This window comes from Molossus molossus, unplaced genomic scaffold (assembly GCF_014108415.1).
Source record: "Molossus molossus isolate mMolMol1 unplaced genomic scaffold, mMolMol1.p scaffold_m16_p_1, whole genome shotgun sequence".
Classification (NCBI taxonomy): Eukaryota; Metazoa; Chordata; class Mammalia; order Chiroptera; family Molossidae; genus Molossus; species Molossus molossus.
Window position 1 is genome coordinate 109406570 of NW_023425344.1, and position 13811 is coordinate 109420380.

The following is a 13811-nucleotide window of genomic DNA, read 5'->3' on the forward strand; positions in this document are numbered from 1 at the left end:
AAACACCATGTAAAGTAGTATTAACTATTTTAGTCTTGGGAAAAACTATTTGTTCCCCAAACTGGGAATATCTGAACAGTATTTTCATGACCACCAGAGAGGTGAAAGCAAATTTCAAAGTGCACTTCAAGCACAGTGTAGCTGGAACCCTTCTACTTTGCTGGCATGACTGTTTATTAACATAAAAACCCTTTAGCCAAAAGGAAAAAAAAGGAAAAATGTACTAAGAGCCATTAAATAACCATTTAGACCAAAAATTCAATTTTAGTGCCTATCCTGAAGAAATAATTTAAATTAACAATTTTTAATCTTAAGAAAAATGAAGAGATGTCCTTAGAAAGGATAACAGTGTCATACTGATTTCAAATAACCTGTGCAGGGGCAACGGCCGTTTCAGAACCCTGGCACTGTACGAACAAACCTGACCCTGCTCTGTCTCCCTCTCGGGCCCCGAGACTTTCTCGGGCTTTCTCCTACTGATGCCAGGTTGGCCTTGAGAGCTCACATACCCAGATCATTTTAAACATTGTTAAATGAAAGCATACAGATTATTTGTCTAAATTCTTCATAAATAACAGCATCAATCCGGTATAAAATCACTCCGGCATGACATTTTTGATATGTTTCTATTATGCCCAGACGAAAATGAGGGCCTGTGCCCACCCTGTTAGGCTCCGAAGACCAAGGGAGAATCTGCTAAGGGGTGTTATATCTGCCTTGTTATGTTGGTACTTCGGTTACCATAAATAAATACTGGAGACATTTAATGTAGCAGCATAGTTAGTGTGTGATATTTTTAACTGTCCAAAAAAATAAGGAAAGAGGGTGGTAGGGAAAGAAGGAAGGAAGGAAGGAAGGAAGGAAGGAAGGAAGGAAGGAAGGGAGGAAGGAAGGAAGGAAGGGAGGGAGGGAGGGAGGGAGGGGAGGGGAGGGAGGGAGGGGAGGGAGGGAGGGAGGGGAGGGGAGGGGAGGGGAGGGGAGGGGAGGGGAGGGGAGGGGAGGGGAGGAAGGAAGCCTCCCTGAAAACCTGTACACCTAGGTTGCAATCTAAATAATTGTAGTATTATATTACAGTATAAATGAATATAGAAACCACCTAAATTGTTGGCAGCAACGAAGACAGCACGAGGTGTGAGGCTGGTGGAGTCTGACCAGACCTCGGTTCAGCGACCTGGGTACTTGAGCTCTGGCTAAGAAAGCGTTCAGAGCCAAGACTCAAACTATAAGAAAACCTAGCTCCGGTGGTGGAGGTGAGCGGGTACTGAAGGGAGTGGAAGGATTGAGTTAAAAAGAAAATAAAGAGAGGACTCATGGACATGGACAACAGTGGGGTGATTTGGAAGATGGGGAGGAGGGAGAGGTGAAGGTGGAAGAGGGCATGGAGGGGATAAATAGTGATGGGAAAATTAGATTAAAAGAAAGTTCCAGAGATAGAAGTGAATCATAGAAGAAATAGGCTCAGGAAATCAGTTACAGAGGCAAAAAAAAGGGCCCTTGGAGCTTAGAAAAGACAGAGACAAGGAAAACGTGCCCCTGGGGGAAGGTGAAGGTGAAGGTGTGTTCCGAGCGGGCAGAGCCCTGGGCACTCCATCTTCAGGGCTTTTAGGGGAGGGGATTTTAGTGGCAGAGAAGGATCTCAATAGACTATTTATCAGCCCTGCAGGTGTGTCCTTTCAGGGTCATGATCTCTACTGATTGGTCAGCATCAGGGTAGGGAATCATTAGTCAATGCAGGTGGTCCTGATATCAGGCATGGCATCAACCCACTTGGCCTTGCTGCTTTTCTGGGCCTGGATGTATTAAATGAGGGTCATAACCTCACTGTCCTGAAGGACATAATGCTTAAGGGCTATTCTCTGGCCCCTTATTCATTCCCCACTAAGGGGATCTAACCTGTATAACCAGCAATATGCCAGGAAGGGTACAAACTGCCTGACCAGCAGTATGAAAGGTCAGAGGGTCTAAACCACATGACCAGCGATGTGCTAGGGGAGGAGAGGTTACCCTCCAGGTGAGGTCCTTGTTTTCCCAGTTTTGCCTGTTACTAAGCAACTGGGGCTTTCTGCCCTAAAGTCTCTACCTGCCTACCACAAAATCATCCAAGGTTATAAAAATTCTACAAAATGCCAAAACCTTTAAGCATCACCAACTTTTTTAATCCAATAACTTTTACAATTTATTTTATTCAAATTGATTAAAGCTTATATTTGTGGGTTGTTGTTTTTTCTAAAATGTTTGAAGGTATTTCAGAGGCACTGAAAACCTAATTCTTAGTAAGTTTTATAACTATTTGCAGTAAACCATTATCATTCTTATCTAAAAGAGAAAAAAATCAAGTTGCGTTAGTGATGCTCATGAAAATGAGAAAATTAGGATAAATTACATCTAAATATTAAACCTTTAAAATTCTAGAATATTAATGTTCTTTTTAGGAGGATTTATTATTTATGAATAGAAATCCTGAGGGTGGTATTGTCTTTTTTTGCGTATAGAAAACATCTGTTTTTTCAAGCAATTAAGTTCTCCATGGGGAAATTGATATGCTGGTTAGTTCAATGCTAAATGCTCAGCTTAAAAACCATGCACTTCCTTCTCCTTTTGCTGCAAAGAAGACAAAAGACTCCTATCCTCACTCCTCTAACTTCTTCACTGTGCTTTTATCTCATCTCAACTCACTGCCAAAATCTTTAATGCATAGGTTCATACAAATGGGATGAAGAATTAGCATTTCTATGAATAAATAAATTCCCAGTATAAAATTAGCTCTGAAAACAATAAATACATAAACAGGCAAAGAAATAAAAATAAAGACTCTAGAGAACTAAAGTTCATTTTGCTAATTTTTAAGTCAGTTCACTGTGGTCATGGGTCCATTGCCAAATAGTGATCTTCATCTTCTTTTCGTGTCTAGAAAACAGCCTTTTAATTCTGTGAAACATCCTATAGGAATTGAGGGCAATTCAATACATTTCAGATTTATGAAATGTAATGTGATTACAGAAATAATTACTAAAGAGAATGAATTTCGTTCTGGTGCTATTTTTAAGGACATTAATGCTTCAAACTTCTACACAGAATTTTGACTAAGTTATCATTTGACTTCCTAGGGACCTAAGTAAGATTTCACCTCCAAAAGTGAAATTTTTATCTCTGGCCTCAACTTTCAATTGCTCAAACTGATCAAAAGGGCAACTCTTCATTTCTGGCAACTATCATTTTCCATTTAATGACCACCTTGCAAGGGTAGAAAGGCTAATAATGTGTGCTTAAGAATATGGGTTTTCAAAGCAGATGACCGGCACTGAAAATGGGATTCCATCAATTACAGACTAGACAACATTAATTAGGTAAGAGTGCCAGTTATAAATGTATTGTCTCAGCTCCTAATGTACCCTTCTTTGTCCTGCTTTATGATACTGGAGCTGGACCCTGCAGACATTTCTCTTTCAATTAGTCACATAATGTTCAGCTTTTCAGTACATAACACAGGATGGGTACCACAAAGCATAATAGAGGAAGAAACTTCTATTTTTGGTTCCAGGGTACTTTGTTTTCTTTTGTTTTTAATTTTTTTCCTTTATTGGTTTTAGAGAGAGAGAGGAAATGAGAGGAAGAGAGAGAGAGAAACATCAATGAGAGAGAACATCGATTGGCTGCCTCCTGCAAGCCCCGCACTGGGGATTGGGCCCACAACCTGGGCATGTGTCCTGACTAGGAATCAAACTGGTAACCTCTTGATGCATGCATGGGTCGACGCTCAACCACTGAGCCACACCAGCGGGACAATTCCAGGGTACTTTATTTTCCCTCTTGCTCTATGACTATCAGCAATTTAAAGTGCCCCTTCAGTGAGTTTTTCAGGCATCCTGGTGGATCATTTCTCCCTTGGCATCAGCTGTTAACCAAATGTAGCCCACATTCCAGGGTTCCCAGTCATACCCTCTCCAGCCAAGTCTAAATCCCATTGTTGGGATACAGGCAGGGTGGACTCATCCAACTGTATTCTTTCCATGGATTCGACATCTCAGCCCTGGATACAGAAGCTGCTCCCCACGTTTGTTACTCTTGTCCTCATTATTGTTCTCTTTTACCCTTTTTGTAACTATTATTAATTAGTTTATTTTTGTTACAGATATTTTTCCTTTTTCCCCCCAGACACCCTCCTCCCCCCAACATGCATACAAGCATCCTTGTCCATGTCCATTGGTTATGCATACATGATATGAGTTCTTTGGTTTATCTCATCCCTCCCCACAGCCCCCTCCTCTGAGGTTGTCAGTCTGAACCATACTCCTTTCTATGTCTCTGGGTCTATTTGGTTCATCAGACCACCTTATTCATTATATTCCACAAATAAGTGAGATCATGTGGTATTCGTCTTTCTCTGATTGGTTTATTTCTCTTAGCATAACACTCTTCAGGTCCCTCCATATCATCTCAAAGGATAAGAGATCTTTCTTTCTTACAGCTGCATAGAACTCCATTGTGTATATGTACCACAGCTTTGTTATCCACTCATCTATTGGTGGCCACTTGAGTTGTTTCCAGGTCTTACCTATTGTAAATAGTGCTGCTATGAACATAGGGGTGCATGTATTCATTCTGATTGGTGTTTTGGGCTTCTTAGGATATATTCCTAGAAGTGGGATCACTAGGTCAAATGGCAGTTCAATTTTTAATTTTTTTGAGGAAACACCATATTGTTTTCCATAGTGGCTGTACCAGTCTGCATTCCCACCAGCAGTGTACTAGAGTCCCCTTTTCTCCGCACCCTCGCCAGCACTTGTTGTTTAATGATTTGTTGGTGGTGGCCATTCTGACAGGTGTGAAGTGATTTTTAATAGTTAAACACTTTTTACTTCATAACAATTATTTATATTAAATATTCCCTGTTCAAGTTTCTTGTGTGGTTACTGTCTCCTGCATGTTCAGAAACTAACTGATGAGGAAGTCTGTAAATGAGGACAATAATAGTGTCTACCTCTATTGTTTTGATGATTAAAAGAGTTTATATACATACAATTCCTAAACCACATACATTTGGTAACAGTCTTAATGTATAACAGAGACCAACTTAGAACTGTTAATTCCTGGTGAACTATCAATAGATGACTCTTCTGACATAGAAAGAAAACCAGAAAACATTTTAAGAAATCCCTGCTGAGAAATTATCTACCTTCTATAGAATGTGATTTGCCAGCTCATCAGAGTTAAAATAGCAAGTGGTTTACACTTTGGGTGTAGTTATAATGACAATAAAGCACTACTCAACAATGCTAAAGCATTTCTTTCCTAATAGACTATTTCTTGAGGCACATGACCACACTTCATTTTTAAATGAATCTCTTGATACAAAGTAGACACTCAATAAAGGTTTGTGAGAGAGTCACAGCATGGCTACCTTGTATCAACACGCATCAATGGCCTTGATTTTTCTCATCATTCTGATGTATGTTCTGCATGAATTGCTGAAAGTCTCTCCAACTCTGTATTCCACCATACCTCATAGATATGTCCATGCCCTCATTTTTTTGACTGAAAACTACCTCGATTTTCATTTCAGGTATGGAACCAATAAAATGTGATATTCTTATAACCTTCTCTCTTATCTCTCCTCATTATCTTCAATAGCAGTTATATAAATACTTTTGCAAAAGCTTATCCACCAACATCCCCCCTTCTTTTCCTTCTTTATTAATTTTCCAGGGGAAGTAGGATAACTTTAGAGCAATATCAATATAATTCAAAAATAATGGATACACAGTTTTGAAAGGAGAAATTTAAAAGAGACCCTCAAAGATATAAAAGTATATGAACTACCATTTGACCCAGTGATCCCACTTCTAGGAATATACCCTAAGAAGCCTGAAACACCAATCAGAAAGAATATATATACCCCCATGTTCGTAGCAGCACTATTTACAATAGCTAAGAAACAACCCAAATGTCTATCAGTAGACGAATGAATAAAAAAGCAGTGGTACATATACACAATGGAGTACTATGCAGCTGTGAGAAAGAAAGATCTCTTATCCTTTGAGATGACATGGAAGGACCTGGAAAGTATTAACCTAAGCAAAACAAGCAAAACAGAGAAAGACAGGTATCATATGATCTCACTTATTTGTGGAATACAATGAACATAACAGTTCGAGAAATGGGGTAGTCCCAGAGACGTGGAAGTGGGGTACAGACTGAAAAACTCCAGAAGAGGGGGTTGTGGGGGAGAGATAAACCACAGAACTTACATGCATGTATGCATGAACAATGGACATGGATAACAAAGCTGGGGACAGGGTGCGGAGGGAGGAGGAGAGGGAATCAGTGGGGGAAAAAGGAGAAACATCAGTAACAAAAATAAATTAATTGATTAATTTAAAATATATATATATATATATGGAAACCATGGTCTATAGTTTTAAGACCAATTTATTTTTGATGCACTCTAGTTTTAAAGAATATACTTCAACATTATACAGTCCTCTGCATTAAGTAGTACTAGAATGGCAATTGTTTAGAAAAAGAGTAAGCCTTCTTATAATTGCAAAACAAAATTTTAATAAAGGAATATTAATGATAGACTCTTGTTCTTGTCTTTTGAATTCTGTCTTACATTCGCGTCAAATTTTATGTTCCAAAACAGCAAAACTAAAAGTAAAATGTTTTTATTTATTGCTGCTGCTTTAAAGCTAACCTGGTTTGCCTTCAACTGCAAGTCATTTTAGTCGTGAGAAGTCTCTATTCTGTCTTCATTAAACACCCCTCACTTGAGTAGTATGCACTTTATATTCAGAGAGTGAATATGTACACATAAATCTCAGCCAAGTGTCTATGGGAGTGACGAAAAGTCACTAACAGTGACTAAGTGAATGAAGTACTGACTCACCACAATTGGCTTCCTCTGCTCCCTTTGGGCTGTTAGATGTAAACTCACAGACCTGGCTGGATGAAATACGGCTTGCATCCTCATGTGGTGCAAACCCATCTTCAAAACTGAGAGATGAACCGGGTGAAACAGCCTCTTCTCCTTCCACAAATAAACAGAATGCACAATTGTTCATGCACACTAGTTTTCAAATACACTTACGATAAAGAAGTTGTACAAAAAGCCAAATCGAAGTACAATTTGCTATTTCCATTATGTCTGGTGCTTCCAATGTAGATATAAGGCTAATTCTAAGAATTGCTCCAAACGGTTGTAGTCATTTGCAATGTCAGCTGAAGCTTTCAAAGGTTTTAATTCAAGCACAGGATTGAGGTAAATCTCAGGCCATTCTGCCCCACAAACATAACATAATCCCCTATCAGTGGGACTTGGCATCTTTTTTAACACCCCCTCTCCAGGCCTATCCCTAAATTTCTGGTAGTAATACTCAACTCATAAAGGAGCTCTTATAATTGCTTACTAAAAAAATTTGCAAGAAAGAGTGGTTTGTTTTTCTTTGTGTAAAACCACTGACCTTTCAGGAATAATTTATATAATTTTGGTCTAATTAGAATTACGCTTTAACCAACTGAGCTGGTATTCGGATTGAGGTGCGTATAAGTGAGTTTTGAATTCATTTACAAAAAGAATTTTCTGTAAATAAGATCAATTCCTCTGAGGCTTCTGGTAAGGTTAATTTTAGTGATAATTTAAAATTCTGAATAAAGTCATTCCATGTTAGCACAATATAAAGTTAGTACATAGAATTGTACAATCTCTCCAACAAAAGATGTCTTTAATAGAGATCCTTCAACTAAAAGCTCTTTAATCCAGTTCTCAATTCAGAATTGTTTTTCCTCTGCCTTTCTTGATGGGTACATTCAGCCCAGTAAGAATTCAAGTTTCCCTCTTACTATGTTGTTGAAAGAAACATGACTTCAGAATACATGATGTGCCTGATTTCCACATGCAAATATTTTTCAAGTATATAGACAAAGAAAAATGAAGTATGGCAGTTTTCAGGAAACATTTTTCATGCTGTCTATTTATTAAATGAGACCAAGGGGTAGGCGTGGCCAGAGGCAAACATCAATCAGTGTTAGAATGATAAAGTAACTGCAGGCATGATGTATGCTGTTTCAGTGTACTTGCAGGACTTAAATAATTGTTTGACTTTCAAAAATGTCTGTGTGACTATTTGAAATGCATTTTTATGATGATCTTCCTGTTCCTTAATTTAAATTCTCTATAAAGTATTTAGTCAAAGAATTAGCCAAACTCTATCTGTTATGTAAAAATATTATGTTTTGAATTTAAACAGATAATTTTAGGGTCAAGATTTAAGTTTTTGGCTAGCCTTAAGTTGTTTTTCCAAATGCAATAACTTTTTTTAAAATCATAGGTGATTCTGAAACATGAATTTCATTATATATTCATTTGAAGTGCCAAACAAAATTAAAATAGAAATTAATTTATATAGAAGTGCTATAAAACATGCCAAATAATTACAATTCTTTTATAATTTTTAAAATTAAAATATCTATATGTGACAATTTTAGCCACAAGTTTAGGATAATATTGGAAGACAGCCTAAGGTCTAGATTGGGACATATATTTTTACCTTTTTAAAAAATATATACTATTTAAAATTAAAAGCCTCTGTACAGCAAAAGAAGCCATCAACAAAACCAAAAGGCAACCAACTGAATGGGAGAAGATGTTAGCAAACAATAACACCAATAAAGGGCTAATATTCAAAATATATAAAGAACTCATACAACTCAACAACAACAAAAACCCCAAAGAGTCCAATTAAAAAATGGCCAGAGTATCTGATACAGATACTTTTCCAAAGAAGACATACAAATGGCCAACAGATAATGAAAAGTTGTTCAAATTCACTTACTATAAGGCAAATGCAAATCAAAACCACAGTTAGATACTCTTCACACCTGTTCTCAGGGTTGTTATCACTAAGATAAGAAATAACAACTGTTGGAAATGATGTGGAGAAAAAGGAGCCCTCATACACTGCTGGTGAGAATGTAAATTGGTATAGCCAATATGGAAAACAGTATGGAGGTTCCTCAAAAATTTAATAATAAAACTACCATTTGATCCAGCAATTCCACTGCTGGTTACCTACCTGAAAAATGGAAAAACATTTATTCCTAAAGATATATATACCCCTATGATCACTGCAGCCTCATTTATAATAACCAAGACATGGAAATAACCTGTTTCATTCAATGGATGATGGGATAAAGAATACGTGGTACATATAAACTATGGCCTACAACTCAGCCATGAGAAAGGATGAAATACTGCCAATTGTGACAATATGTATGGATCTTGAGAGTATCATGCTAAGCAAAATAAGGCAGATGGTGAAGGACAAGAATCATACGATTTCACTCATATGTGTGATATAAAACAGAAAGCAACAAATAAATGAATGAAACAAACAAACAAAAAATTTAGACACAGACAACAGTATGGTGGTTACCAGAGGGGAAGGAAGGTAGGTGGAGGTTGAAAATAGTAAAGGGGGTCAAATATGTGGTGACAGAAAGAGACTAGACTTTGGGTGGTAAGTACACAATGCAATATACAGATGATGTAGTATAGCATTGTACACTTGAAAGTTACATAATGCTATTAACCAATGTCACCCCAATAAATTTAATTTTTAATATAAATTAATAAATTAATTTAATTTAAATATATATGTTTTAGTTTTCAAGGACATGTGATTTGACCTACGTCCAGTATTAAGTATTGGTGAGCTATATTATTGAAGGACTTGTATTTTATATTTTGATATCAAGAAGAACTAATTATTTCAAAGTTTAAAATTGCAATGACTATGAGAAAAAACTTACCTTTGTTTACTATGCTGGTACCTGGAAGTGCTGTATATGAAATTTCACATCCTTGGGATATACTGATGTCGTCTAGAGCAATGGTAGCATTTGGAGATAAAACAGTAGCTTCTAAAATTATCTATAATTACAGAAAGACAAATTATTAAAAATACATCATAAAAATGAATGTCTTTGTGGAAAGAGAAGCTCACTTGCATCTGTCACATCTTCCAATCTAATTATAGAAAACTGTTTTGACCAGAATATTCAAATTATAAATGTATAGAGTCATAACTGCTTTGACAGCATCTTATGTAACCTTAGTACTTTAGGTAACCTTGTTTCAATTAAAATTTGTAACATTCTTCAGTATTGAAGGGTTGCCTTCCCATTGGAACCATTAAAAGTCATATGCATTTAAAATGAGCTCTTTGGGATAATTAACTGTGTGAGATATGAATTCATTTATAATGCGTCTCCTGGAAACAATGATTTATTTTCATATCAAAATATTTAAATATGTATATGTAGTATGTATACATAACAGAAATTTACATAGTGAGGTAAATCATATAATCTATAACTATATACAATAGTAATATTCACATGCTAAAGCACTCAGAGGCTTCTATTTAATTTATTATAAGACTTTGAATAATGACTGATATAATTTATTTTCTTCTTGTTAATATGTTATTATGTTATTATTCCACCATCTTAGTTTAAAAACAAAGAAGAAATTATGTCTGGAGTTTTAAGGAAACATAGCAAAACCACCAGTCACGGACACAGCTAAGAGGTACATCTCCATCTTATCAGGGAAGATCTCTGATCCCAGAGATCTTACAATTTACTTCCCATGATGCATTCACAACTAAACTACACCAGAAGTGCTATCCGAGAGATATGTGTAATATACTAGGAAACTCAAAGAAAAACACTTCATTATTTCTGTGCCAAGAATGTGACAGAAGCTGAAAAAAGATTTGGTGAAGAAGTAATACTAAACCTCAGTTGTAATTGCTGCCTAAGATTGTGTTACATTGAGAAACTAACAACATTAGAAACAAAAGCAAGGACATGTGAACATGTATGGTATATCCAGAAAACTTTGGGTATTATAGAATGATGGGGCTCGAGACACTATCCCAAAATATGGCAGCTTGGCATATTGAATAGTATTTCAAGCTGAAGAAATTGGAGAAATGTTATGAGCAGGACAAACTTTTTGATCTTCCCTTGAAGCAGATTATAAAACCCTCATATGAGAGTTGCCCCACCCCCATACCTGGAAGAAAGGAGTATCCTTATCTCTGAAGACAAGGACACAGAGGAATCTGAGTGAATAAGCCTTGTTAAATGTCTCCTAAATCACTACACTTCCTTCATACTCCTTGCCTCATTACATTCATTGAACCTCATATAAAAACATTTGGGATTAACTGTTCCATTGGGTCTTCATGTCCTTATGAAGGATCACGCATCACATAAAATTTAACAACTGTGTATGCTTCTCCCCAGTTAATCTACTTGGTCAGTTTAATTTTCAGACCGAGTCATGTCTGAAGAGGTCTACAGGGTTAAGAAAAATTTTTTCCCATTTGTTTATTTTTTCTTTTGTTTCTCTTGCCCAAGGAGATACATCAGAAACAATATTGCCAAAAGAAATGTCTGAGATTTTACTGCCTATGTTTTCTTCTAGGATTTTTATGGTTTCACGTCCAACATCTAAGTCTTTAATCCATTTTTAGTTTATTCTTGTATGCAGTGTAAGAAAGTGGTCTAATTTCTTTCTTTTTTTTTTTTTTTTTGCATGCATCTGTCCAATTTTTCCAACACCATTTATTTAAGAGACTATCTTTAGTTTGTTTAGTTCATTATATTCCACAAATAAGTGAGGTCATGTGATATTTGTCTTTCTCTGCTTGGCTTGTTTTGCTTAGCAAACTACTGAACAAAATTAACCCAGAAATATGGAGGTGGGGTACAGACTGACAAGCCTCAGAGGAGGGGGAATTGGGGGAAGAGGAGATAAACCACAGAACTTACATGCATGTATGCATGACCAATGAACATAGACAACAAAGCTGGTGATGGGGGGAGGGAAGGAGGGTGTCAATGGGGGGGGGGGAAGAGAAACATCTGTAACAAAAACAAATTAATAAATAAAAAATTAAAATAAAATAAAAAAGAGACTATCTTTAGTTCATGTTAGGTATGTCAGTTTAGGTATGTTAATACCTCCTTTGTCAAATATTAATTGACTATAAAGTGTGTTTTTGTACAGCAAAGGAAATCATCAACAAAATGAAAAGATAACCCACTAAATGGGAGAACACATTTGCCAATGATACATCTGATAAGGGGTTAATATTCAAAATTTATAAAAAACTTTTAAAATTTAACACCAAAAAACCAAAATAATTCAATTTAAAAAATGGGCAAAAGACATGAATAGACACTTATCAAGAGAGAATATACAGATGGCCAATAGACATATGAAAAGATGCTCATCACTAATCATTACAGATACAAATTAAAACCATAGTGGGGTATCACCTGTCAGAATGGCTATCATCAATAAATCAATAAACAACAAGTGTTGGCGAGGATGTGGAGATTGTGCACTGTTCGTAGGAATGCAGACTGATGCAGCCACTGTGGAAATAAATAAAAATGGAACTGCCTTATGACCCAGCAATTTCTGGGAATTTATCTGAAGAAACCCAAAACACTAATTCAAAATAATATGTGTACTTCTATGTTAACTGCAGCATTATTTACAATAGCCAAGGTTTGGAAGCAGCCCAAGGACCCATCAGTAGATAAGTGGATAAAAAAGAAGTGGTACATTTACACAATGGAATACTACTATGCCATAAATAGGAAGAAAATTTTACCCTTTTTGACAGCGTGGATGGACCTGGAGAAAATTATGCTAAGTAAAATAAACCAATCAGGAAGAGACGAGTATCATATGATTTCATTCATAGGTGGAATTTAACTAACAAACTGAATTACCAAGCAAAATAGAGATAGACTTATAAAAAAGAGAGTAGATGAATAGCTCTGGTTGGGGGGTTGGTGGGGGCAGGGGCAGGATGGGGAACTGAGCAAAGAAGAGGAGAGAGAACTCAGGGACATGGACAACAGCGCGGTGATGGCGGGTGCAGGGAGGGGGGTGAGTGAAGGTGGAAAGGGGCATAGAGGTGATAAATGGTGATGAAAAAGTAAATAAAATAAACAAAAACACTTCTTCCTCCTATACATAGGAGAATAGAATTTTAAGAGAACAAAAAGTAATTGAGTAATAGGTAGAAAGAACTGATTGCACAAATCAGTGCAGCCTGATTGAAAAACAATCGAATGGCATCAATGTAAAAGATAAATAGCAGAGCACAGAAATTAAGTCTACTTTTTAGCCTTTACAGTGACCAGAAAGATACTCATAGGCATACACATAAAGGTCTGTGCAGGGATGTTTATTTTAATGTTGGTTTTGGTAACAAATGAATAGGAACAATTCAAAGGTGAGTCAATAAGTAAATGGTGATACAGACCATGCGCTATTATACTAGTTAAAAATAATATCTATTTCTATGTGCTAATATAGAAAGAGCTTCAATGTGTGCTTCTGAGTAAAAAATTAAATTACAGAAAAATGTTATAGTATGATACTAAGGCAGGATAGTAAGAAGCTAGAAAATTTCTTTGGCAAGTGGAATGGGGAAACTGAGAGAGGTGGCTCACTCAAATTGGCCCCATCCAGCACCCTGACTCACTTGCCTTCTTCTCCGTTGCACCACCACTGCCTAAAGCACCAAGCCCTCAGGACAATAAGGTTCACCATCAAATAATCTTAGGAACAAAGTCTCAGGACCATTAACTACAGAGATAGAAGTTTGGTGAAACTAGAAATAACAACTAGGCCTCAGCTGTGTTTCAGCTCCAGGCCCAGAAAAGCAGCAAAACAAGATGAAACAATGCCATGGCTGACCTCAGGACCAGATGAATGGCCAATG

At 36.6% G+C, this 13811-nt stretch overlaps 1 protein-coding gene across 1 annotated transcript in view; it reads right to left on the bottom strand.

Annotated features, from left to right (window-relative positions):
* The window catches only part of MALRD1 (MAM and LDL receptor class A domain containing 1), a 594562-nt gene that overhangs the window by 519714 nt on the left and 61037 nt on the right, over positions 1 to 13811 (bottom strand). The window contains 1 exon segment of the mRNA XM_036270540.1: positions 9808 to 9928. Within this exon segment, the coding sequence (XP_036126433.1) occupies positions 9808 to 9928 (121 nt within the window).